At 38.1% G+C, this 27,925-nt stretch overlaps 1 protein-coding gene across 1 annotated transcript; it reads right to left on the bottom strand.

Annotated features, from left to right (window-relative positions):
* Positions 1-1,452: 1,452 nt before the first annotated feature.
* On the bottom strand, positions 1,453-27,417 carry HOOK1 (hook microtubule tethering protein 1; the record flags this gene model as incomplete). The annotated part of the gene is made up of 22 exons (XM_082003153.1): positions 1,453-1,611; positions 2,694-2,762; positions 3,834-3,935; positions 4,308-4,408; positions 4,797-4,879; positions 5,472-5,506; positions 6,305-6,392; positions 7,042-7,182; positions 7,805-7,865; positions 7,950-8,037; positions 8,294-8,404; positions 9,098-9,299; positions 10,596-10,736; positions 11,335-11,501; positions 14,415-14,498; positions 15,398-15,460; positions 16,721-16,788; positions 17,200-17,332; positions 18,817-18,867; positions 19,099-19,171; positions 20,826-20,911; positions 27,367-27,417. 22 exons carry the CDS (start codon positions 27,415-27,417, stop codon positions 1,453-1,455), a joined length of 2,157 nt encoding a protein of 718 aa, XP_081859279.1.
* Positions 27,418-27,925: the final 508 nt, after the last annotated feature.

Here is a 27,925-nt window from a genome sequence, read left to right as displayed (position 1 = left end):
CCAAAAAAGAATTTAAGATGCTGGGGAAGGATGAAATCAAAAAACAAGCCATACTGAGGGGCATGCAAAATGGAATACTACTCAAAACTTAAATACTACAAATTTAACCCTGCTCTTAAATCAAAGATGGCCTTAATAGTAAAGACAGACATGCTTTCATTCATGCATATGGCTGAGTTTTATATTAGATCATGGACTGGTACAGCACCCTCAAATACTTAGTTTAAGTGTATTCATTTTATTTGAAGGGCTGCTGTAATTTTATTTTATTTAACTATGGGTATAATGAATTTGTTCTAGACAGTTTGCAAAGAAGAATGGACATTAAAAATTTCCTAAAAGTACAGTTCCCAACAAAAATGAGACATTTGGTAAATAAAGTGACACAAATTTTGTGAAAGATAGCAACTTCCCACACACAGATTTCAGATATCAATCCCCATCTCATCATCTTTGATCTAGATACTGCAAAACTATTACAGTTTATGCACTTTCTCCCTGCCAACAATCAATCTCTGCTGCCAACAACTAGCAAAGCTATCTTTCATTCATCTGCCTAGCACAGTTAGTTCAGAACAACTGAAGTGAAATTACATTTAAAAAAAGAGGAAAATTAATTTCTATGCACAGAGTTGTATAAATAGCTGGAAATAAATGGGGTTCCTTCCTACCTAGTCCCCTTTCTGCAAATAAATGCAGTGTACCAATACGCCAGACTTTTAAAACATAGCCCAGACTTTTGAATTATTATAATAGCTTTTTTTCTTACACAGGAAAAGACAGCCTATTTGGCTTTAGTGAAGTCAACATCTTCAAGACAGGTTTTCCTTAATGTATATATGCACAAACATAACCTTTTCCTTTTTAAATAAACTGAGTAGTTCTGCTTCTCACTTGAGAAGACAAAACAAATCCTGTCTTCTGTCATATAAGAAGTCAACTGGTACTATACCTTTTTCTTCTTTTTCTACAAATGCAAGTTATTCTCTTGCTTTTAAAATTGTACTTTGTATTCTAAAAAAGTATTTTTTAAAAACATGGTACCAATATTTTAAATTCATTTTTAGAAGAGCCCAGCAAAAATTCCCAATATTGCTAGTTTCCTGAAGTACTTTTTTGCATAACATCTTCCCATTACAAAAGTCAACTTTCTAGCCCAAACCCATTAAATAAAGTTTTAAATATATAGTGCCAATTTTTATATTTACAATATATTCTGAAGGCAAATATATATCTTTTAAGTTGTGCTTGTAAATGCATAACTGCAGTTATTAAATCTACTTCTACTTGGAAAACACCACTGCTCAACTTAATCACTTCTTGATATGTTCCAATGTTGAATTTGCAGTTGCCTACCATTCTTACCTCCTCTTTCATCAAGTAGTTAATGTGGAAGCTATAAAACAGTTAAGGACACTTTAGCATATAAGTTTTCCTCATGGTCCTTGTGGTTTAATCAGATGTTGCACCTGGTACTTTAACAGTGAGATTCCTTCTGGTATTGGTGACATGACGTTGCTGAGCTAGGAATGAGCGTCCAGGACCGTCTCTGCAAGCACCACTACTGCCAACCAGTCTTGCTTCCATACCTAGCTTCTGAAGAGTTAGGCTCTGCAAAGAAATTAAACAATGTTTACGCTATAGCAAAAACAAAAGAAAAAAGCCTGGCCATCTTTCATACACAAAGCTCATGCTTACTTGCACACAGAATTTCTTTTACTGTATTTCTTATATACCCTCTTGCTGCCATAAAAGGTATGAACCAAGAATGAAGAAAGTAAGATTCATTCACATTCATACAGAATGTGTTAATTGTAGCTTAATAAAGGAACAACTTTACAATAACTAATTTAATTTTACTTTTCCTTTTTGATTTCCCATTCCAGCCTTTCTTTATCAAACTCTATTTAAACATTGCTTCATATGAAGATGAACAACTTTCCCTAGTCCTTTTCACAGCAATCTAATGTCAAACGTTCTAACAACCTTTGCAACACTGCTGCAGGATGAGAAGACGGCTCCAGCTTTATTTCACAAATGCTGTGCTAAAGACACTGAACATCTAAAACAGGAGCCTGGAAACCTTTTGAACCATGGCCTCCCTTTGTCTCAAGCCCCAAAATTTCAACAGCAAATGCTACTGAACATTCAGGAATTTAGCCTACTAAATCCAGATGGAAGCTTGTGGCAGCAAATACTACATTACTAATGTGAAAGTCATGGCCTATGCCAAATTAAGTGTCCTGTTCCAAAGCACAGAAGACAAGCAAAAAACATACAACAAAATAATTTTACACAACAGTTGATCGTTAAAATATTTTCCCTTTAATGCTGCTATCAAAAATGTTGATGCTTGTATTTCCCAAGTTACCTCAATAGGATTAGAAATTCCCCATAGAACTCAAGTTTGCATTCCGCCTTGAAGTGAGAATTAGCAAGTGGAAGAGTGATCTCACTTTAAACTGGAACTCTCAGGCTTTATTCCTTTCCTTAGTTCCCTGTTTTTAAACATGAGGCCATGCTATTCTGCAAGTTTGATTTTTCTGCCACAAGTAGCTAAACTAAGCTAAGCTTTCTCTCCTAAGCATCAGTTTATAGTGCATCTAAAAAGAAAAAAAAGGGGTGACGCTCACATTTAGCAAAATTTGTTTTTTCTGATTTCCGAGATACCAACAAATGAACTTTTGACCCACCTTATTATACCATGCAGTTACAATTAGCTTTTCCTCATAATCACGTAACTTAGCAAGTTTGTATTCAGCCTGCAAGCAGACAATAGAGAAGTAAACCTCAATTGAAACACAAAAATAATCTGCATAAAATTATTGCAGTCCATTGACTGAAATAAACACAGGCAGCAGAAATGCTTAAATACGCAAAATAACTAGAAGGCTTGGAAGTGTAAATAAAGATACTTCCATAAATGACTATGAGAGAAGTCATAGACTACTTCAGGAAGAGGCTACACACACTGCAGTGCAACTTACAAACATACATCAAGGGGTTGTGTGTGTGGAAATACATGGAAGTCTAGGGTGTATCAGAGAGTCTATAAATAATTTAGTAATTTTTTTACCTGAAAGTCAAAGACAAGAATGTACCTTTAGTGGCCAAGTATTTTTATAATGTTACTACCTAGTACATACACACAGAAGAAATCTGAGGCCACGGCATTTATGAAGTCAGACCTTTCAGCCAACTAACTCGTGTTGAAGAATTTTGTATTTGCTCAGGTTCTAACCGGTCCCATCAATATTGCTTAAAACTGAATGCAGCATTTCCCACATCTTTTTTGGTCCTTGGACTATTGTCAACAATCCTTTCAGGATTTCAGCCAAGCAGATTTGACTTAATTAAAAGGTTTTACTCTTCTATATAGTTCCAAGAGCTCCAGTATATGAAACCACTGATAGCAGAGGTCTAGTAAATTAAACAAGTCACTGCTCAAATATGTAGTCCCACATACAAACTAAGTTACATTAGTACTGAAAAAGGTCAGACTCTGCAGCTCTGTACAAGTTACTGTAACACGGCAAAACTATTAATGTTATGAAGCAATTCATTTACAGCTTTTCACAGGGTTTAGAAAGAATCAAAATTAAGTTGTACATTGAAAAACACTGTCGAAAAGTAAACTGCTCTGACAGACTTATAGTTGGATACAAGGTTAATTAAGGCAAACTAAAAATCTCTAGGTTTGATGGTCTGTGCAGTTTCTAACTGAATGCAGCATTGAAGGGTACTAGATCATTAGGAAACAGTAACTTGAGTGTCTAATATCAGAGACAGCAGAACATATTAGAAGTTATTATTAAATATATGTAAATTCTTACCTCTAGCGCTTCAATTTTTTTGTCTTTCTCCATTATCTGTTTTCTGAGCAACATAATTTCCGCTGATGCTGGATTTAGTTTGGGATCTAAGGTTTTTATCACCTGTACAAGGCAAAACAAAAGCATTACAAGTCAGGTTTGATTCTCAACAGCTCTGCATCTCATTTGCTCTCAGTAGAAACACGAAAGCAGACTGAACACTAATTGGGAAATTCTAATGAAAACTAAGCTGTTACATTGCACAACAGAAGATATCAAAAGGTACAAAGGAATCATTAATGCATCTCATGCTTTAGCCTAAACCCCATTCTCTCATACACTTAACTGACTGCAGTTGAGCAATTTGACTAAAAATGTAACATGTAGCTACTAATTTTAATTTTGAGGTGGAGGGGGGAGACAACAACAACTCAAATTAATCCGTTTAACGATTTACGAGGGTGGAATGTGTATGCTCAGAAATATGCAACTCACATTTCTTGCTTTTTCAAGGTACATTTTATATCTTTCTTCCATTGCTTTCATATCTTCATCTTTTTTTCGCAAAGCTGCTTCCAGCTCTCCAATCTTCTGGGCTATTTACAGAAATTATCAATAAAGACATACAAAATAAAAATAGAAATGGTACTTTCAAGGCTTCTGTGTTCTCGTGATTTAAGCACCCCCCAAATAAACTTTCTAGCTACTACACAATTTTCTAGGTTCTTATTTTTGTTTCAGTTGTACCATAAGGTCTCACCTGACCCTGAATTCCCATTTTGCAGAGTATTGTTCAACAAAACTAAGGCCCCTTGAACTTCTCCCTGCCCACCAGCGTGTGCAAAACCCCCCTCCATTCACCCCTATTCCAGGTTTAAAGCTAAACTGTAGCAGAAATCCTCATCCAGACAAGTATCATGGAAGAAGAAACTTAACATAGTCTCATTAAAAAAAAAAAACAAAAGCCACACAAAAAAAACTTACGGTTCTGACTAACATCAGGCTGGAGTTCCGCAAGATCAGCCTCTTTCTTCTGTAACTCATCATGAACTTCATTCAACTTCTCCCTACGAGTGAAAGGCTGGGCTGAGGATTAAGCTCACAAGTAATTCCATGCACAATTTTAAGAGCTGAAAGCTGAAACTTGGTGGAAGTGTTTAAACAACTATTTTAAAAACTCTGGCAATTCTTTTGAGTTTAAATAGAAATACTAGTATGTATTTTTGAAGAACTATAGAAGTGGTGACTTCCGAATTGAGTCTTATTTGCCTAAAACTAGAAACAGAAAAGAAAACTAACAAAAAAACCTCTCCAGAATCTCCTTAGCAGGAACTACATCTGCTGAAAGGATGGAAGTGTTTCAGAAGAACGAAATATGTTTTGAGTCCACTAAGAGTGATGGTTTTAGCAGTCTATCGTAGAATCATTACTGTTAAAATGCTAGTGGTGATGAAAAGACAGTTAAGTGGATACTAATATTACAAGATTATCATGATCAGAGTAGACAAAACTGGAACAATACTTAACTCACTACACGCATGATTCTCAAATCAGTGGCTTAGAAAAAGAAGACATCCCTACAAAGACTTAGACAGTTTTTGTGCTACAACAGTCAAATCATTTATCATAAACTATTGTGGATGCATGTGCCTTACTTACATATGTGCTGCCAATTTCTGCTTCAGGTTGCTAGACTATAAAAGCAAAGAGTTAAAATTCAGTTATATTTCAGTATTTTATACCATGCAACGTTAAAATATTCTTACAAATCAGCCAAGAATACTTAGCACACCCAAATAAATCTTAAGAAAACTGCATTTTTTTCATGCATTTCTGTAACTGCATTCATATTTTTTGCATCACACAATTCCAATACCAATTCCACCATCTTTCTTCTTTATAGCTATCCCCTTCTCACTATACCACCATTTGGTGATTAAAAGTAAAGTAGAAGGTAGAAGAGTTACAGTTCCTTAAAGAAGGCGGGGGGAAGGAATCACATAAAACATGAGCTTTTCAGTTGAAATGCAGTTGGTGTGGAGGTCTCATGGATTCTCATACTATCGAGACTAAACTCATCTGCTCTGAACACAGTGGAGCCAAGCCTGTGTTACATAAACTCAGAGAGTTGTTTTCAGGCAGGAGAGGGTTTTTAGAACACACTGAACAGCCTCAATTGCTTAAGGTCTTTGCTTATAAGGTCTTTTGAAAGGTGTGTGTTTTTTTGGGTTGGGGGAGGACGGAGGCTGGGTGACCCAGAGGGGCTTCAGAGCTTGCTCACTCCTACTGCTGCATTCCAAACTAACTTTAAAAAACAAACAAACAAACAAACAAGCACCAAACCAGGATCCTGCTGCCTTAGTAGTTACCAGCCCTAGACACACTGAAAAAGAAGAGGCACATCTAAACGGAGGACTTGATATTACTCTGAAGGATTTTAAACAAAACTGGCAAAATGTCTTCAAGGTCAGGAATCCTGAACTTTCACTTACTCCTTCTGTCTTGGATCCCTGCTCCTGTAAAGTCTTTTGCAGATCTTCAATTTGCTGTTGTAACTCCCCAATACGCTCTTCATTTAGCCTTTTAGGAAGAAAAGATAGTTATTACTCATTTAAATAGATCACAAGAGACAATTAGATTTTTCTATTTCATGTTTGGATGATAATTTTTCAGAGGGTTTATCCAGCAGGATTTAAGCCACAATGAAATTGTTTTCAAATGCTTTTAGTTTGACTTGAACTTCTGCTGAAACAAACACAACTTTATTAAACATTAGATAACGAAAGACCTAGAATAATTTTAAGTTTTGAAAAAAACTAACTACCAAAAATTATCATATCCTAGTAAACTGCTTTCAACATTCATTAACTGATAAGAGATATTCAGCCCATATCCCAGTGTTACAACATGGTTAGTTTGAAGTTCTAGAAATAGAGTTTACATCCATTCTTAGTCTACCAAGAATAATTCAGGGCTAAGAACAGCAACCCATTAGCAGCACTTCCTTCAGAGCACGCTACACACAGATCTACCACATTTTACAATATCACATTTAAGCAACTTTCCTTATTGCTTACTTCATAACTCTTTGTTAATAATTACACTGGTGAAACAAGAAGGATAATTGGCTTCCTGCATAGTGCTACGCTACAGATGCAAGCCACATGGCCACTCTGAAGGTCCAGAAATCACTGTTTGCTATATTCTAAGATGCTGTTTCAACCATTACCTTTTCTCAGTTTCTAGTTCGTTCACTGTCCGATGCTTTTGCTCCAGCTGTTCCTGGAGCTCTGCAATACGTTCATTTTCTGATCCTTCCTGTTGTATAAGAAGCATCTTATTTTCATGCTGCAGTCGAATAAACATTTCTCTGAATCAAAAACAACAAAAATGTCACTATCAATTAAGGAAAAGGTGACTAAGAGCAGGAGATAATCTTCCTGTTCACTCCCCCAATCTTAAAGTGAGTGAAACAAGTTCTGCTCAAGGATATAGTTGCAGCAACAATGCAATTTTTTATTAAAAGGTAAATTACAATTTTCAAACGCCACAATAGTTTTTTAGCAGATATGAACAAAATTTTAAATCAAGTCACTCCAAACTCAGATTTTATTATGCCTTTATGTTTCACTCTGCCAGACTTTAAAAGTAGTATTAGCTAGCCTTTAGCTGTTCTGTCTTAGCTGCTGTGTCCTAATTATTTATTCTGTCTGCCAGCAGCAAGATAAGAATTGTTTTGCTCCTTAAAGAGGACCTTTCAAGCCGAACTTTATATAGAGCAATCTGATATGCTTTTAAGAAAGAATGCAGAGTAATTATAGTATGGGGAAATAATTATTAACAGCTACATGGAGGTCCAGAGAAGCATCATGAAGGGAAAGCAAGAAGTGGGATACAGTAATGTTGCTGAAAATCAATACTGAACTTTCACAGATGCAATATTATGCCCCACCCATTAAAATCTCCAAACAACCTCAATTTTTTCATCTTACCTATATTCCACTGGCAGAATTTCAGCAGCAAGATTCTCATGGCTTTTAACACGAGATGCACCTGAAATCGCACGGGGATTTTAATTTAACAAACTTAAAAAAATCACTAATATACATAAAAAAGCCTCTGAAGATAAAGCAATACCTGTTTGACTCAGGTGATCCTGCTGCATCTGTGAATACCGGAGCTCTTCATTTGTCTCTTTCAATGCATCACATTGTACTATCAGTCTCTAAGAAGATATATTTGAGGTGAAATTAAGTCATACAGCATCACTTCAAAATGACAAAAACCAAGTAATATTAATCAGGAATACTACTGACACACATTTTAAGACATATCTTATGTCTTATATGTGTATACACACATACACATGAGGCACTAAACTTCATTCTTATGGTAGCACTACTTCTGGGAAGGTTTTCCTCAAGCAGAGCATTTAAGAGATTTATTAGGTGTTCAAATAAACTGTCATTCAAGAGACTTACCTCTTTTTCTTTGATTAAAGCTTCATGTTTTTCTTCAAGTCGCTTCATTTCAAATGCTAGCTTATCAGCTCTTTTTGATTCTTCAGACAGTTTGTTATGAAGCTCCTGGACCTTATTATAAAAAGACTACATTCAGCACATGAATGTTGCCAGATGCCACCTTTAAAAGCTACGTTAAAACCTTCACTCCTGCCCAGTTCAGCCAAAATAAACAGCTGGTCCTCCAAGCTTGGAGGAGCGGAGATAGACTGGGGGCATGTGTGTTTGGTTGGTTTGGGGTTTTTTTTGGTTTTGGTTATTTTGTTGTTGGTGGTTGATTTTTGGTTTTATTTTGTCTTTTGTTTGTTTTTTTAAATATTTAACTCCTGCATCTCGTAATTGCTACTGAAATAAGTGAAATTGAAATAAAGCTTCTACAGCTGAAAATAAATTTCCGTGAAGAAAGTTAAGAATATTACATACAAGTGATCTCAGCAATAGCTGAACAACCTCTCCCAGGCACAAAAATTACCTCAGCTAAAGTAAAGAAGAAAGGCCTGCAAACCATGGACAACCAAGCAGTTGAGAGGGCAACTACAGTTAAGCTTGCTAGTTTAATAAACAGGGAAACACAGACACTGAACAGCAGAGTATGAAGGAGTTTTCATGAACAAGAAATTTGAAAGGGACAATGCAGGTTAAGTCCATGGGCTGTTAAATTAAGCTTCTCATTTTTTTTCACTGAAACATAATTACAATAGTTTTATTTAGGTAAGACAACTATCTCAGGAAAAAGTAACGTCTTAAGTATAGATGCAGCCTCACCTGTCTTTTGTAGGTTTCTAGCTGGGCACGTGCTGCATTGGCTTTCTTGAGTTCATCCTCCAGACTGACTGTATTGTGCATATACATCATGTTGGTTTCTTGCAGAGATTTAACTTGTCTGCGGAAGTCATTCAGATCCTGTAGCTTTTTACGGTACACTTCAACAGTTGATTCCAGCTTACTTGCCTTGTCTGCAGTAGTCCTGAAAGCATAAACAGGAATTAGAAGAGAGTATATTTCTTCAAAAGATTAAAAAAGTCAAATTCTGCTTTCATGCACATTCAGGCTATTTTCAAAGGGAGATGCAACATGCTTAACAGCAGAGTTAAATCTTAATACTTTATTTTTAAATGCATAATGCAAAGATTGCTCTGGAAAATTGAAATCACCACAGGGTTTAAGTGGGAGCAAGTCTGACATTTGGATGCTAGAAGTACAAGCAAAGGTTAGTATGTCAAATATCTCCAGGGAACTCTGTGGGGTACAATGTAAATGCACCACAACATCCTGTGCTAAACAGTCATCTCAAAGTACTTGTACCTGATAAGGAAAAATACGCAGATGTTCTCATTGCGGGGTTATACATAATTATACATAATTAGAACATAATTGCACTAAGAAAATGATCATTAGCAGATACGACCAAGAATTACCAGCCAATCATTAATAAAAATCTATGTGGGAAGAAAATACTTGGATCATAAATACACAAATTAATCTTAATATCTGTGTTTAATATCTACCATCTCATATTACTACACGCTAGTACAAGAAAATTATGGAAGAAAATCTATAGTTATGATTTGTTTCAGACGTTATTTAAGAACCACTATAAGTTAAACACCTGAAACCACTTTTCTTTCCATGTTTTATTCATACTATTTTATGAATAGCAGACCTGCTTTTGCAATATGATTTGCTTTGGGTATTTCTTGGGTGGTCTGGTATTTAATTTAGTTTACACATGCTGGAATTTTATTCTCATCAAGCTTCTTGTGTATTTCACCTTCATTTTGTTAATCATGTTGCTAACCTAATTCTAGCCTAGAATGCCAACACCAAAAATTATGTCGAAGTTCTAGCGGCATATAAGATTTTCTACATCAGAAAAGGCAGCCTCTTGCCAACATTCATGTCCCCTTAATGAGAATGCACACATACCCCCCCCCATAAAAATTCAATTTTTATGTCTCAATTCTTGAAGAACTTCACATTCCATCCCACATGAAGAAGAATAACTTCTGTATTCATTAATCCCGCTTCACAGAAAAATTCCATGTTGCTATTCTTATGCAAACAATAGAGGCTGTGCCTTTAAACTTGCAGTCCATCTCTGCTTTGTCAAAGGGCTCTTTTCCAACATTTGTTTTAGATCTCATTCAGATAAGATCTATCTGCAGAAGTAACACCTCAAAAAAAATCTTGTTAAATACAAAGCCTTGGATTTAGTCATTAAATCCTCCTAATATGTGTATGGGAAGCGGTCTCTATTACATACCTAAGAATATCATTTTCATCTTTCAAGGCTCTAGATTCTTCTGCCAAAGAGGTTAGTTCATTGTTTCTATGTTGCAGTTCAATCAATTGTTTTTCTAGGTCTTCACAATGGACACGATAATCATCTTTTGCAGCTTCAAGCCTACCAGATCAAAACCAGGAACTCTGTTAAACACTCATCATTATTACACATTTTTCATTTAGTGCTAAAACTATTAACAGTAAGTAAGACAAAGGACTCCTATTGATTTAAGTAGCCAGAAAAACAGTACTATAAGCATGGAACATTTTATTGTCTACCTGTTAAATCATAATGGATTATATAATGCAAATTTATCATATCAAGGGATCACATGAAAAGCCTTTTCTTTTTCCCCCATAGGGATCACAGGGAGAAAGACTAATATGTAAAAGAAATTAGCACAGTAAAGAGATATGGTCGTTTTTGGGAGGCTTAAGGGTTTGTTTTGTTTACACACAAATTGCTTGGGCACTCAACGTTCTGCTTTCCATCACCTTTTCTGAAGTGTCAAACGGCAATTATAAAGTAATATTTTCTACAACAAGTAACAGTTTCTCCCTTTTAAAGGTAAGGACTGTCTTTAAAATACGTTTATACAGTACTAGAAAGATTTTATAGCAAAAGAAATTGAGATGGAAAATACTGAAAGAGTACCAGAAATTCTCAGGATATATTTGACATGACAAGACAGGGGTTTTTGACAGAAATCATTTCATACCTGAAGTTTTCTTCTTGCAGTTGTTCCAGCTGCAACTGTGCATGAAAATACTTTTTTGCAACCACAGTATTTGGATCATCAAGAGAGTCATCTAATTGCTCTAGCCTGTCATTCATAATCTCATTTTCTGACATCAAGCTGTTTTTTTCATCCTGCAGGGCAGCCACCTACAGCAGACAAACCAGCATCAACATTGTAAGACCTGTCCAACAGGAAAGTACTAAAATAAAACAGCAGTACGTCAAATTAGTTTATGAAAAGAGTTGAGTGTTTAGAAATTTTAAATGTAATTTACATAGCATACTTGAGCATACAGATGCTTTAGTGTATGACAGTTACGAAGCACTAAAGGAAAAGTCCCTCTAAAAAAAAGACAAATTTTTGTAGCTGGAACCATGGTAAAGGCAGACAATGTGATATGGAGAGAAACTGGTACATTTATTAAAAAGGATACCACATATGCCGTACAAAAAAACCTTTAAGTATTGGTGTAAAGGTACTTTCCATCTTGCTCGTACTCAACAATAAAAAGCAGGCTGGCACTGGCTAGCACACTAACATAGTACTGCCGTGCGCTCAGCAGTGAATGGTTGCGCAAGAAGCGGTTTCAGGTGCCATAAGCTAGGAAGCAGACACGCAAAAGAAAAAACCTAGACAGCTTCATATAGAGCATGCATTTTTTGCAACAATCAAACAAGTTTGATATTGAAAGTGTTCACAGCTAAGCAAATGAGAATACAACACTCTATTGAAACAGTAAGTATATTAACAGCCATAAAATGGGGAAGGATTAAGAGGAGAGAACCTTTAAAGTTTTTCTAGTGAAAGCTGTTGTGTTAATTTTAACATCCTGTCAAACATAAGAGCATGTAGCATGTGTTAGTTAACTGGCATTTAAACAGGGACAATATGCTTTTTGGGTTATGTTTTCCTGAATCATAAAGAAAACCTACCTTTCTTATACTCTTGGAAAATATCAAGGAAGACTGAGACCTTACAAGTGAATTTATTAAGAATTAGTTTAAATGAGAAGCATCAGTCAATATTATGGCTTCAAATAAATAAAATAAAATAAAATAAATCATGGTGACATTATTAGATAAAACATCAGATATAACCTAAAGTATGCAATATTATGAAACAGTTTGTTCATGATCATAATTTAAAAGGCTGTCAGTCAAACAGATGTAAGAAACAAAACAGTAATTAATCTACCACTTCATTAGGTGCTGGCTTTCTAAGTTCACTCGTTTTTACATACCGGATATCCCTTTACTACATACATGCACACACAAACCCCTGTGAGTAGAAAGCATATCTGTCTGTCCCTTCCTCAGCATAATACTTCCTGTTCAAGGTTCAGCCACTCCTTAAACATGCACAACATTTACAGTCTTAGAATAATGTTAAAAGAACACCTGTCTCTGACTTTAAAAAAGAAAAAAAAAAACCTTTAACAAAAATCAGAGGAAGTTTTTCATCTTTTCTCGGTTCCCTTCTGATAGCTTTCTCTTCTTTTCTATTATGTCAACATAACAGAAGCGGTGTCAAACTCAACACAAATTATGAAGAGGTATTTTAAAAACACGTCCCAATATTAAAGAGCTATGGTGTCATTAAGTCATCTGTTTATACTCAGCAGTACCTTTCCCTCAAAATCTTTCATGCCTTCACCTGGCGCATGCTATGTTACGAGCAACTGGCTTTGTGTTACTTACCATCAATTAATAGAGAAATCTCAAAAGAGAAGTTTGTGGGAGACAGGAGAAAGCCTGTGACTTCTCTAGTGAGACAAAGTCTCCTAATGGAAGCAGAAAGTGCAAGTATTTGTGCAAACTGTTATCCCAGCACCTCTAGAAGTGAGAGCTTTTGAACAGTGAACACACTTTTTGAAGTTTAACAACTGTAACCTGTGAGTCCAGCTGTCAAGTTAATCCTCTTACCCGTTTAAAATAAATCATTTTCTCTTGGAGGTTCTGCTCACAAGCATTTTTAGATCTCTGCTTTCACTAAGAAGCCTCACTACTGCCTCAAGAAAGAAGGGAATGAAATATCAGTTCAAATCTAACAACAGCTTCCTGGGCATGGCAATGAGCTAAAATAAAGTAGCTAAGAGCTACTTTATATATAAAGTATTCTACTTTTTCAGTCATCATTACCTGTAAGAAATGTAAAACTGGCCTCTGGTTTTGTGGTGGGTTTTTGGGTTTTTTTCAGAGGCTCATAAAGCCAGTATAGCACTCTGGCTCCTCTAAGAAGATGCTGCCCAAATGTTCTTTTTGTACAGAATAAAATCTGAGATGAACTGCATCACCAGATAAACCTCTTCCTATTCTCAGATTATAGTGCCATAAAAGAGGAATCAGACTTAGTGCTAGCAAATGGATTTTTTTTTTTCTTTTTTCTTTAAAAAGTCGATTGTAATGCAAGTTCCTGTTCATTGTTACAAAGTCCTCTCTCCTTTTGGGTGGCTTGATTAACTTCTATATCCATTAAAAACAAAAGTAGGCCTATTATCAGTGTGGTTTGAAAATGTCAGCAACGATCTATTAGTTTCTATTATTTTTATTTCCTGAAATATCCTTCATGTTGCAACTGTGTACACAAAAGAGTTAGCAAATTTTAAATAAATTTCTAATTCTAGTCTTTCATCAACTCCTATTGAAAACAGCATAATTTTCCTATGATTAAATCTAATAACCAATAATATGAACTGGATTTTTTGGACACAGTTCAAAAGACTCGAGAAAGCAGTGACTAAAAATGAAATGGGCAATTTTTAAAGCCATGATAACATCATTTTGATGGCTACCTGCTATTAAGGGTAAACATAAAGCTAGCAGACCAAACAACCTTTGAGTTAACAGTTGGCAAAGGACCCCAGCATACACTTCCATCAGAAAATTTATTTCCAGAAATTGCATTTTGGGGTACAGAATGATTGCTCTTCCCACAAAAACAGCTAAGAATTCTCATAGAAACTTAAATAAATGCAAAATTCGCTTTGCCCTTCAGAATTTCTGCATCTGAATAGCAGCACCACTACATATTAAAGAAATAAGCTACTTGCTGATTCTTACCTGTAAATCTAGCTCTTGACATCTTTGTGCCAACTCTTCTTTTTCTGCTAGTGCTTCCTGAAGATCTTCCAAAGCTTTTTTAAGCTTTTAAAAAAATAGGATAGTCAATCATTCTGCCCCATATCTGAAGCACTCACAGTTCAAGCATCTAAAATGTCTCAATTGCTTATACCAATTGTTTAAGAAGGATGTTAGGTGCAAACATTGACACAGAAACCTATATACACACTGTTCAATCAGGATCTCTGTTCATTTCACCTGCATTTTAAATGACTACCACATGTAATAAGTAAATTGAAACTCAACATATTCAACCCAGCAACTTAGGCTAAAAGCGTAACAAAACGAAACACAGGAACATTCGTGTTGTCACAATTTCAAAATCCCTGCCTATTAAATCAAATGCCCTTCATCTCCAAATAGAAATACTGATGCTCCTTTCTGGGCAGGTACTTTTTCCAGACAACTTCATTTTATGTGTGACACCTTGTAGTGTTCAGGTTATCAAGAATTTTCATGACCCCTTAAAAATAACCTGAAGTGTTTAGCCTGGCACAGCTGAGCCTTGATATACCCCTAGCTTTTCTTGCAATGTAGGTTTGTACTGGCCAGTTTTACCCCATCCAGGAAGATTACATAGCAGTAACTGCATTGTTTTAAAAGCAGCTATAAAATAGTACATAACTTTTTACTTAATTAGGACTGAAAAACAGCGTTATTTTATTGCATATTCTCTGCCTACATCAGTATGTTGCTCTGCTCTTTGTGGGTTTAATCAGATCAGCTCTGAGTGGAGAACAGACCAAAGCAGTTTGTGCAGATAGAAGACTAAAAAGAGCACAATTTACTGGGTTTTTTGATGGGGTTTCTTCACCTTTAGAATTGCAGAGGAAGAGCAGCCCTCCTCTTCGTTTAAGCGATGGCAAGATACCAAGTTATTGTTCAGGCTTGAATTACAAGAGCAACAAATATTAGGCAGTTACCTGCTGTTCCATTTCACTTGATGCATCACTTGTGGAAGGACCCGTTATTTCTTTGCTCATGAGCTACAGAAAGAGGCCACAGGAAAAGAAGATTAAATTAGAGGTTAAATTTCTGTAAATTCACTGTGTACTGAGTATCAATTGTATTTTCCACCATGTCCTTGCATCCCTTCAATATATCAAAACAGATTAATAATAATAAAAAACCACCTCATAGTTGGTAAAGGATTTAAACAAACCTAGAATAAGATTACTTTTTTTACCTCCCTCCTCCCCAAATTAACCAACTTAGCAGTAACATCTTATTGGATGAATATGTGATCTATTGAAGTTATTGCTACTCCCTAGTCAAGTTAAAATGGAGTGAATCAAAGGATGGGATTTCACTTGATTCATTTAATAGTTAATCACACTTCTTTGTGCCATGTTAATTGCCATTAAACAAAGAATGGGAACATTAACACAGCTCTCATTGATCTCCAGTACAAAGATGTACACAGTACATTTGTCAACAATTGAAGGGCTTTACTTCTTACTCAGGAATTACAGTATTATTTCTAGATCTTCTTCAGAAAGAAGGTTTGATTAGTCAGAATACAACAAACCAGAGGCTTATGGATTTATTTCTCCCAATAGGGCATTTATAACTTTAAAGCCTATATAGTCAATTTAAATCTAAGTTTTAAAGCCTGCTATCATCTCCACTGTTACCTTGATGGGGGTGCAACTACACAATACATTTTCTTCAACAAAGTCAGCATTTAATTTTTGCCTCCCTCCACACTCTGCTTCACAGTCCTGAAACTCACAGATGTGAGTGACCGTAGAGCTATGCTGCAAGCTGGATCACTAAAATGATCCAATTAAGAACAAATTAAGATAGCTGGGGGAGCACACCATGACAAAAATAGAAGAGATGCAGCTGGGACTTTGTAAATCAGACGCTGGAATGGTCTGTCAGAACAATGTAGCCTCACAGACAGTTACGAACAGCTTAACTTTGGGTCCAAGACTACAGCACTGGGAAAGAAATCTCAGAACCTGACTCCAGTATAATCAGCAGTTGACTACTAGATAAATTTCTTGCGTGAAACAGGAAATCTTAAACACTTATTGTCTCCACAAGTTGTATATTTGGGCATACGAGACTAAAACCAAAACCCCTTGGTTGGCATCTGGGGTCTCTCGGTCCTGATCCTCCCAGATAATTTAGGGAAGTACACTCTTCCCTGACCTTTGCTTGGATGAAAGAATTTACAGAGATCAACAAATGGATATTTGGACTTCTCAACTGACAGCATTAGGCTATGAATTATTCCTTACCTCTTGAATGGCAGTCATGACAACATGCTGAACAGACTCTTCAAGGGTCATGATATTCTGTATGTGTTCTGTGAAAAAGAATTTGTAGTGACTCACAACAATGTACATCTTAGTGTCTTGAGTAACATGACATACCATTTGCAGAAAGACCCAGAGGAAACTATTCCCTATAAAGCTTCTTCAAAGCAGGTAGCACTCTTTTTATACAGAGCACTACCGTTAACCAATATCATTATCCAGTAATACGGTACATCAGCACAAGCAATTCTAGTCTCTCAGGTGAACAAATTTATATTATGCATAGAAGTTTTCAATAGGCTTTCTGCTTTTAATAGAACTCCGGTTTCAGAATAGGCATGCAACATATTAATAATAGAGACTTTTTGATACATAAGAAAGAAATGTTTCTACATCTCTTCCACCGTAACAATCACCTGAGGCAGTCTGCTGTTTGCTGAACTGATTAAGGTAGTGCATACCTTGTTTCCTTTCACAGTTGACTGCACAACCTAGAATAAGCTGCAGAAGCCTGCCCAGTTCGGTGGGGTCTGAGTTCTCAGATATCTGGTTTAAGTCCGGAATAAGCTCTTCTGAAATCTGCTGACCCAAGAACTAAAAAAAATTCAAGAGAGAAAGTGGGCTCCCACTTCTGTGCAACACAAAAATCTGGTATCATGTAAGCAATCTGGACTCAGTAAGTGATCCCAAGAAAGCGTAGAGTCTATTAGTAAGTTTTTTACTATAAAACTTATGGAAGAGCAAGGTTTTAAATGTGGAGATACACATTAAAAATATTGGCTTATGAGGGAATACATAGATAGAAGTACCAGATTAGGAAATCTGAACAGGCCTGGACAGAGCAGATGTTCTTAACTCATTTGTTACAGGGCTTCCTACATGAAACTCAGCTGTCACACGTTGTGCCTCTCTTGGGCCAGCAAAGACCGTTCCAAATCTCTGCCTCTGTCCCCCAGTGTGAATGCGTGTTTGCAGGAAGGGGTACTCAGTCCACTGTTAGCCAATGACCTTCACCATACTCAGAACCTCGTATTTTTCTCTGAATAAGCCTAAATTTAATCTAAAGTAGACAGCATTAAAAAATAAACTCAAAACACCTAGCAATTATTTAGTGCAATGATGTCACACACTTTAGTAAGAGTTCTATAAAATTGTTCTCTCACAACCACAAGTTCTGAAAGTCTGTTAACCAGGTGTTTAGTTAACTGACCACATATACAAGAAAAAGCAAGAGTAGTAAGTTAAAAATTCTTGGGCTAAACCTCAAATATGAGAGAATTATTCCCCCCCCCCCAATTATGTTGGTAGAATAAGAGAGAGAGGTGCTACTTCTGGGCTTGCCAGAGCACTTCAGTCCTGGCAATATGAAAGGGCCTGGCACTCGGTATCACGACTAAGCCCAGGCAAGACCAGGAAGCTATAAGATGATCTGGCAAATTTTTCTATACCATACCCATTATGTAACTGCAATCAAGCTCCATACAAAATTAATCTTTTTTTTAAAACTCAAAATACAGCACCCTCTTATGGCTACCACACTCATCCTGCATAGGAAAGAACAAACTATAACCCTTACTATGTCCAGGAGGATTTGTAACTCCCAGCTTCCAAGTATCATAAAACCTAGACTAGGGTTGCCGAATCTGTTCTGTTGTGTAGAAAAGGATTAAAACTACACTCTACAAGAGCAAATATGAATGCACACACACAAGTCAACAGGATTCTGCAGATCAGTCCTTATGACATTCATCTGGGCAATGACAGAGACATGGTTTCCAGATTATACTCCGAGAGTCTTATCTAAAATACACCTGCTCAAATTAGTATTATATTCACAGAATCACAGAATCACCAAGGTTGGAAAGGACCTTCAAGATCATCAAGTCCAACCATTAATCCAGCGCCACCTGAATTCACTCAAGACCTCCCACTTAGCCAGATAATTACCATATGCTTTCGGTCAAATAAATCCTTAAAATAAATTACTTTGCCAAGAAAAAAAAAAAAAGCTAGGTGAAAGAGGACAACAATCATCATGTTTAATTATCAGAACAACAAAAAAATTGCTTTTTCCATACCTCATGATAGTAGTCCATAATTCCTTGTAGTATCTTCTTCAGATTACTGGACTAATTGTTGTACATGAAAAATAAGATTACAGGCTTTTATTAAAATTCTTAATTTTGCTGAAATTAAATAATAATTTATAATAAAATGTTATATCAACAGACAGTTCAAGTTAATTTAAAGTAACCTAAAAAAGCCTCAGCTTATTTCTATAGTTTTTGGACTGCTAGATACTCTCGAGACAGACAGGATATCCAACCCCACAGACTTTCACCAACTTCAGTTTTGAATACCTTTATTCTCCAGTTGTCACCGACATCATCTTTAATGCGATTTAGCCAAGATGCATCAAACCAGGCAACATCTCTGAAACAAAATTAAATAATTAAACAGAAATAAGCACACACTTAAATAAATAAGATACCAGATTCCCAGCATCAAATCATCAGATGTTGCCTACAGTGCCTAATGAAGCACGAATTCCTGGAGATTGCAAGTTAATACCTATGTCACAGGAAATTTCCATCCTGATGGCTGAATTAAGACACCACCTTCCAGAGCAGGAAGAATTTTGTACATGCTTGAGCTAGCTACAGCTAGGAACACAAGGGTGTGAAGGCCTTTGTCATGCTGAATTCTTATACCCAACAAAGTCATCATAATGCTCTAAAGAAACATCCTCTTTTGACTAGTGCTGACATTGAAGTTCAGTACCTACTCTTGTACATTTGGATTCTCTAACATTCACTAGAGTTTGTCAAGGGTACTTACCAAGAAAAAAACCCTACATTTTAAAAAAAATACGAAATGCCAGTAGTTTATGTCTTTGGTTCCCTTGGGCAGAAGTATATTCCCTTTGCCAGCATAAATAAGGATGAGCTGCTGAGGGAGGTGTTTACATATGCGGCGCTGCCAAGCAGTGCAATCACAGCATATCTAACAATATCTTAACTTTTACACTGCACTGTTTATTCATTGGTCTCAAAGCACCTGATAAAAGACAATTATCAACTCCACTTGCATATCAGCCAACTGGGTTGTAAAGAAGTTTGCCCAAAGCCTGTGGCAGCCTAGTACGACAAACACATGGGAAGTGACCCACTGTGAATCTTCACTAAGAAATCCTAAATCAATTTTTGCCATGCCCCAGGAAAAGGGTGAGCTCTGTCTTCACACAGCACACTTAAAATCTTTTCAACCAGACAGAGGGGGGTTCTGGGTTTGGGTTGTTTGGGTTTTTTCGGGGGGTGGGTCTTTCTTTTGCAGAGGGGGGTGGTGTTTGGTTTAAGTAATTTCTTAGTAATCAAAAATATAGTTTGAGCAGGAGATGGTAGTTCAGACTCCTCCTTTATTATCTGAGCCAACAACAATGAAATAGTAGTAATGACCTGTAGTATGATATTCTTTCAATAAAAGACTCATGTTACAACCCTCTGAAGTAACTACAAATTTTAAAACTAGTGTGTCACTCAACCCAGTACCATTTGTCATCACACCAATAAAATGGGAATTATTTTGCTTTTGATGAGTCCACTGCTATTTTTTAATAATAAAATTGCCATTGAAGTTTCACAATTCTTTCTTCAACACAAATAGTAAGACATCATTTAAATCCTAGAACTCGGATCACAAAGACATGCCTTTTGAACTTTTAGTTCTTCATTCCAAAGAGGAAGATCTTGCCTGAAGCATGGATATCCATGGATATAGTGTTGATGGGAAAAGTGAAAATGATATAATTCTTGCCTAATTACCCTTAATTATGAATTTAATACTATAGTATTAGAATATTTCCTCATCACCTTCTCCATTCTATCACATTATTCTTCAACTATTATATCATTCCCAAAACAACAATATAAAGGTATATTTTATCTTCTGCTATAAACTGTCTACTTTATGTTTCTGTCTACTTTAACTACACAAAAAACCTTTGGGTGGGAGAAAGCAAGTATGCATGTCAAACACAAAAACCGCAAGAAATTAAATACCTCTTCTTGGAACTTACATATCAACTTACATTTGGTGAAGTACCTGCGCCATGGCAACCCCGTTAGTCAAGTCCTGAACATCTCGGCAAGGTGCAGCAGTATGGAACGTCTGCAACTACAAGAGGGAAAACCATTGTGTTTCTCACTCAGTAGACAGGCACAGGAAATTAATTACCATTTTCCTTTTCCTCTTTAAGACACAAGCGTTTAGTAAGATGTCTTTCTACTTAAGGCAGCTGAAATCCTTTTTGAACTATTTCACTTTTAAGCCAACCCAATTATCTCAACACTTCCTGACTGTTGATTATGATTAGTAGCTTAAAAAGTTAGTATTACCATGCTTTGCTTTTTCATGCTAGTCCTTCTATTGTAAATCAGGTTATGGAATACTAACTTGGAAAACTGAAGTCATATTTATCCATCCCTCAAATTATGTTAGAGTGCTTAGTTCTAGACACATAACTACCTAAACAAAAAAATGGTATCAGAAGAAGGGGTAAAAGTTGAGGACTGGGGGGGGAATTCAGTCTAACTGTAAGCATTTAGTAATAGATGTCATGACACCAATAGAGACCCTGAAATTATCTGGGGCTTAAGAATGGAAGGGAGAAAATTATGCAAAAATAGCAGAAAACACAGTTGTCTGAGAACTACTGCATACTTCAAGGATACGAAGCAAGCTGAAAAAAATTGAACCATTTCACATCCTGTGAGCTGACAACATATTTCCTTGCAATTCAGGAATTCTAAAGTTACTCTAAATATGTTCCTATTTAAATATGCAACTTCAAAATACTGCTATAAACCCAAGAAATTTTACTATAACCTTAAGTTACACATCTTTTCCTGGTAATGATATTTTACTCATCTATTATTCCTAGTATTTGTATTTAATATATACATCTTTTCCTGTTATTTTCCAAGCACCACACTACCTGGTGTTTAAACACAGGGCTGGATGCAGTTTTATGCCAGCTACATATTTCTGTCTAAACATTAAGCAACAAAGCCCCAGTTTCCACTCTTCTCCTCTATTACAAAACTAGATTATAGATGGAAGCACTTTATAAGAAGTTACCTGATTTATTTATTTATGTGAATTGTTATATGCAATCTTTGTATTCTAACTGGTCCTTCCAGCCACAAGTACAATTAAAGTCCCTTTGTAGTAGGACTATACAAACAAGATGCAACTCCCATCCTAAAGAAAAGAACTTAATAGCTCAAGTGTTTTTCAGCTAGCTTCTCCAAAAGCAACTCAAATGGCATTAATACCTTCAACATGTCTACATCCCTACAGAGCACTGCAGTAAACTCCCAGCAGACAGCTCTACACATAAGAACCCCATCATCAACCTGATGTATACTACTAGCTTACTACACATCCATAGGCAGCTCTCCTGCTGCCCTGCTAATTTCTGCCTGCAATTCTGACTGCTTCATGTATAAAGCCTTAAAACATGGAGGTGCCCAGGTCCTCAGATCACTCCACAGACTGTAAAAAGTGACTGCAAACTCTGCAAAATACTCCATCAGGCTCCAGGAATTTGTGTCTTGGAGAACCCCTGGAGCACAGACAGTAAGTACATTTATATCTTACTGTCCTCACTGAAGTTTTCTTCCATGGAGTTGCCCGAGGCACTTTTTGCAGTCACAAACTCAGCATCTGCAGATTCTGCAGGATATGCCCTCTTGTCAGAGTTTGTCACCGGCTAGCTTCACCTCACCTCCCCTGCTTCTTGTGCAGATGGGGAACAGTCTCCTTCCCAGTTGTCTTCTCCAGGAGCTCAAGTCTGTATTGACCCTTACCATACCCATCTCCTCCCACTGCGTCTTTCCTATGACCACATGCCCTCATCCATTTAGCCAATTCTCATACGGAAGCTCTTCCATACTTCCCATGAGGACGGTCTTTTTTTCCTCTTAGTTTTCTGGTTTTCCTGCAGTTAAGATCTGTAGGATGGGATTACCTCAATATTAAAAATGTTTCTCTGTTTTGGATATTGTGTATTTTTTTTATTTTTTTTAAACTAGCCCCAAGCTTATATCTTAACATTTTGACAGAATTAGCTATTACAATAGCAATATTTTATTCCCCAAAAAACCAATCAGTTCGGAGATAACAGAGAGACATTTCCACACTCATGTCAGTTCATCACTTGGTTACTCAGGAAAATAAGAGCTCATCGGCAATTATTTTAAGTTAAGCCAACTTTACAATGACGAATAAATTAGAAAGGAGAAAGTTTGCTGTTAATACTATTAGAAGATGTACAGTTAGAATAGAATGGAAGCAAGAACAGATTCTTATAATCTCTGTCCAATGCAAAAACTGACTTATTAAACTTACTACGTTTGCAATGTCCTAAATTACCTGTCCATCTGTGAGAGGGCTTTCCCAAACATCCTGTGAAACATAAGCTTCTTCAGAGGTCACTGATGAATGACCTTGTCAAGTGTGTTTGGGAAATGGAGCTAGTGGGACAAGAGTGGTAGAAAAGCACAGTTTCCACCTGTGACAATTTGAGGCAGTTGTTGTCCATTCTATGTTTATAAAGAGTGACCATATATTCTGAATATTTGTTTGCTTTCTTCAAAAAGAGAAAAATATACCGAGTGACGTGTTTTTTTTAATTTGTTTTTCAGTTTTAAGAGTATTTCTTAAATCGTGTGTTGCAGGAAGTGAGAAGTCAGTAATCCCCGGTAGGTTACATAAAAGGTTAAGTAGAACACCACAAACTGAAGCAGCTGTGATTGACAGCACTGGTTTAATACTATAGCAGCTTTAAAGCCAATGCAAGAACAGACACACAAGCTTATGAGTCAAGATTGAGCATGCTAGAATTCAGAGTTTTATGGCACAACGTTGTGATGCAGCTCCAGCACGGGCTTCCCACAGAGTCACAGCCTCCTTTGGGCATCCCCCTGCTCCAGCGTGGGGTCCTCCACGTGCTGCAGGTAGAGATCTGCTCCAGCGTGGAGCTCCACGGCTGCAGGGGCACAGCCGGCCTCACTGCGGTCTTCACCAGGGGCTGCAGGGGAATCTCTGCTCCAGCGCCTGGAGCATCTCCTCCCCCTCCTTCTGCTCTGACTTTGGTCTCTGCAGAGATGTTTTCACATATTCTCGCTTCTCCCTCTCCGGCTGCAATTGCGCAGCAGTTTTTTCCCCTCTTAACTCCGTTCCCCCAGAGGCACTGCCACCATTGCCGATGGGCTCGGACTTGGCCAGTGGCGGGTCTGTCTTGGAGCGGCTGGCACTGGCTCTGTTGGACACAGGGGAACCTTCTGGCAGCTTCTCACCCCTGCAGCCAACCCTGCTACCAAAACCTTGCCACGTAAACCTAGTACAGTGTGCCATTATCTCCCAGAATAGAAATAGCTAATTAAAATTAAGCAAAAAGCAGGACAGAGTCTTAGTTTAAAAGTTGCATAAGTACCTAGAAATAATGAGAGTAGAACTACTAATTATGTGTTCTCCAAACCCCATGCCAGACCAATAATTTCCTCAAAACAGATTTTTACTGTACTTGCAAAACCAATGAAAGTAGTAGGCATGTGGAGAAGGTTGGTAGAAGCAGCCATAGACTTCAGGACTGTAGCAGCACTTCCCCCCCCCCCCCCCAAAAAAAAATTGGATTAGTTTTACTAAATATAGCTGCAAGGACATACTGCTACTTATGCTGAAAAACATTTAATGAATCTAGCTTAAATACACCCTGTCGCTTGCTGCTACAAAAGCAGCAAGTATTCTTCTCTCAGACATACAGCCATTATGTTCACGATATACATCTGAAAATTTAATTTTGCAGCACAAACACTTAATGCCTTTTCTCTGTATCTGCTGAAGGCTCTACTGCCAAACAGCTGTAGATGAAACAAGTGTTCATATAACCCAACAGAAATCAACCTATCCAGCTCTTGGGGAGGTTTGCTCTCAATTTCATCCAGACGATGCAGGGTTGAGTTTCTCCATTTTATACCCAGATTATACACACTAGGGACAGAAGTTTTAGAGATTTAGTCAAAGAGATTCTAAAGTAACAATAAACATTCCCATTCTTAATCCCAGAATATTAATAGAATAACTCAGTTATTGGACAGAGTTAACATTACCAGTGCTGCCAGGGCCAAAGAGGGGTACAACTATTGTGGAAAAAGATTTCTATTTAAGATGTTACCATACATGTAGTCTCTAGTTTGGAGATAAAGAGAGAAGCAGCCGCAGAGCGGTACACTACCAAAAGACATTCAAGAAACTTTTGCTCTACGCCTATTGTAATGGCACCTAAACGTAGAAGATACTACTGCATCATTAGGCCTACTGCTGCTACTATTATCACTCCACTTCTCCCCGGAGGCAGAAAATATTAAGGTTTACTTCACATATACTAACCAAAGTTTCTCCTTCTGACTTAGAAAACTGCTTCTGCAACAGAGTTGTGAGTTCAATCTTAAAAGACATTACTTAAGTAAATTTTCCTTGGAAATGCCTATGAATTCCCTCTATAATTTAATCTAACTCCATTATGTTTTTCCTGTAACATCCTTAAAAATTTAAATTCAATAATACCTGGGTTGCAGAACCAATAGATAACATTTGTATTTGAACTTGTCTGGACAATGCCTATTTTCTAATATAGAATTTGCTAAAATAATAAAAAAAACCCACCAAACAAAAAACCCCACCAAAAAAAACAAGATCTGGCAGCAGAACACAGAAAATCATGAGCATGTCTTCATTATGATAAAAAAATTGAGAAACCTTTAAAACCACAGAGAGGTACAGAACCCTTTTCTCTTCAGATATTCAGCACTTCATTCCCCCTCCCCAAATATGCTCCACTTCAGAAGTTCAATTTTTTTTCTATTATTCAGACTGAAGTTCAAGTTGAAAGGATGTTTGAAACATATCTTAGTATTAACAATCGCTTGCTACTGAGTTGTAAACTAGGCCTAAGAAATAAGGTGTTAAATCTAAAACCATGCATCCGGCAATGCATCTGCTGAGTGGTGTATACAAAACAGGGTTGTTCATTTACATAATCAACACTATACAAAGATCTTTCAGTTTAAGGCTAGTTAAAGTTCCATTACATTCCATTTAAGATTCATGATGTAATTACAATAATGCACTATGATGATACTAAAAATGAGAATTAGGCTTAAAATGTTTTAAGCAGGAATTGTAAAAATTGTAAAAGAGTTTAGCACTGCTGAAAGGATTTTGAGACAGAGTTCAGGAATGTATTTGCTCAAGTTGCTTCACTGATTTATTTTGCAATTGAATTGTGATGGAGTTCTTACCTGGCTACCAAGAAGAAAATACAAAGTTCATGAGAAAAAAAAAAAGAAAGAAAAGTATGCATCCATTAAATGACAAAAGATATCCAACTCCAGAGAGGTAAGCATAAGACAACTGAAATTCTAAAGACCAACAAAACACTGAAAGCATACAAGGTCACTAAAAGGAAAATGGAGGAAGGGAAGGAAAGGAAGAAAGTGGTTTTCAGTGATTTTTTTTTTTCTTACAGACTTTAACTCATTAAAACTTCTGTACCGTCATGTAGCAGGTAAAAGGAACACCTACTCTGGTAGCTGTTGCTATCACTTTTGCCAGTTTCATTCCTCGATCCCCATGATGCTTCTAAAACACCCCCTTCCTTCCCTGATTTACACTCCACATAGGCAAAACGCCTGCTATTTCTAGGGAAACGCTTCACGCCAGGTAACTGCAGACTTCCCTGCCAAGATTTCATGCAAAAGCTCTATTTAGTATAGCTCACTCTCACCAAAAATATTGTACAGACAAGGAAGCAGAAGAAACTTGGAAAGAGCAAAGGATAAAAAGAAAGCAAGCTTGACTGATGAACTGAACATAGACAACCTTCTTGCGCTGGCAACGCCACACACTTAGGTGTGCTACGCCTGACTAATAAATGCTTTAACCAACTGAAAGCTGCTATGAAGCGTCCTGAGGTTTCTGCTCCTGTCAACGCAATTCAAATTAATTGCATATATTTGTTATTATGGTTAACGACTGAGCAGTTTCCACATTGAAGCCACTGCTGGAGAACCACTACTTGGGCCTATAGGATATTCCAAAGAACCACACACCTACACTTCACGTGGGTTTGCAAGAACATGTCACAGGTCGTGGCAACACTTGTTCCTCATGCAGGCCCCGTCACTGCAGCCACGCTCGTGCCCAAACCGCCCCCGCGGCGCAGCTCACGTGCCGCTGGGGCAGCTCCCGGCCCTCCAGCGGGCCCACCAGGAGCCCCGCACAGCGGGCCGCTCGCCCCCGGGGCGGGCGGGGCCGCCGCCCCCGTCACCACGGCAACAGCGCGGGCCCAACAGGTGGCCTCGCGCCGCTCCGTGCCGCCGCCGCGCTCCGGGGCCCTGACAGGAAAAGCGCCTCTCCGCCGGGGCAGGCCGCTCCTGCGGGAGCCCCCCCGCCGCCGCCGGGGCAGCCCTCGGGGGCAGCGAGGACGCGCTACCGGCGGGCAGGGAGTAGGGCGGCCGTGCCGCGCGGTGCGCGGATAGGAGGAATCCGCACCCCGCGCCACTCACCCAGAGGATGAGGCTGTCACAGAGCAGGAGATCCGCCGGCTTCGCCTCCATGGTGGCGGCCTCTTCCCACCGCCGGCCGCCCCCGGTCAGGGCGGCTGCGTAAGCACCGATGCACCGAGCGCGCTTACGCCCGGAACAACGCGCAGCTGACGTGACAGAACAGCCCACGCCGTTCCGCAGCGGCGCCCACCTCCGCACGCGGGGGGGGCGGGAAAGGGGATGGTGGCACTGTCAGGACGTATACGTCAGTGCCCGCCCATGCCTTCAAACGCCGAGAGTGGCAGCGGATGTGACCAATCATGAGAGAGGGGCTGCAGCTGTTCGTGCCAATCACGGGGGCGTTCGTTAGGGGCGGGGCTACGTGTGGCTCACCTCAGCCGTCATGGTCGCTGCATCGGCTTCCTGTGGCCGCCGCAGTGGGGTGTGTAGGCAATGAGGGGGATGTGTTACCTACCTCTGGGCTGAAGCGTGGGCCGGGGAGTCACCGCGTACAGCCCCTACCTTCCCACTGCGGCCGCGAGCCCCCACGGGACGCGCCGCTCCGTCCCAACATGGCGGA

Source organism: Phaethon aethereus (assembly GCF_964289735.1).
Source record: "Phaethon aethereus genome assembly, chromosome: 8".
NCBI lineage: Eukaryota > Metazoa > Chordata > Aves > Phaethontiformes > Phaethontidae > Phaethon > Phaethon aethereus.
Note: the sequence above shows the minus strand (reverse complement) of the source record. Positions and strands in the feature narration are given on the sequence as shown.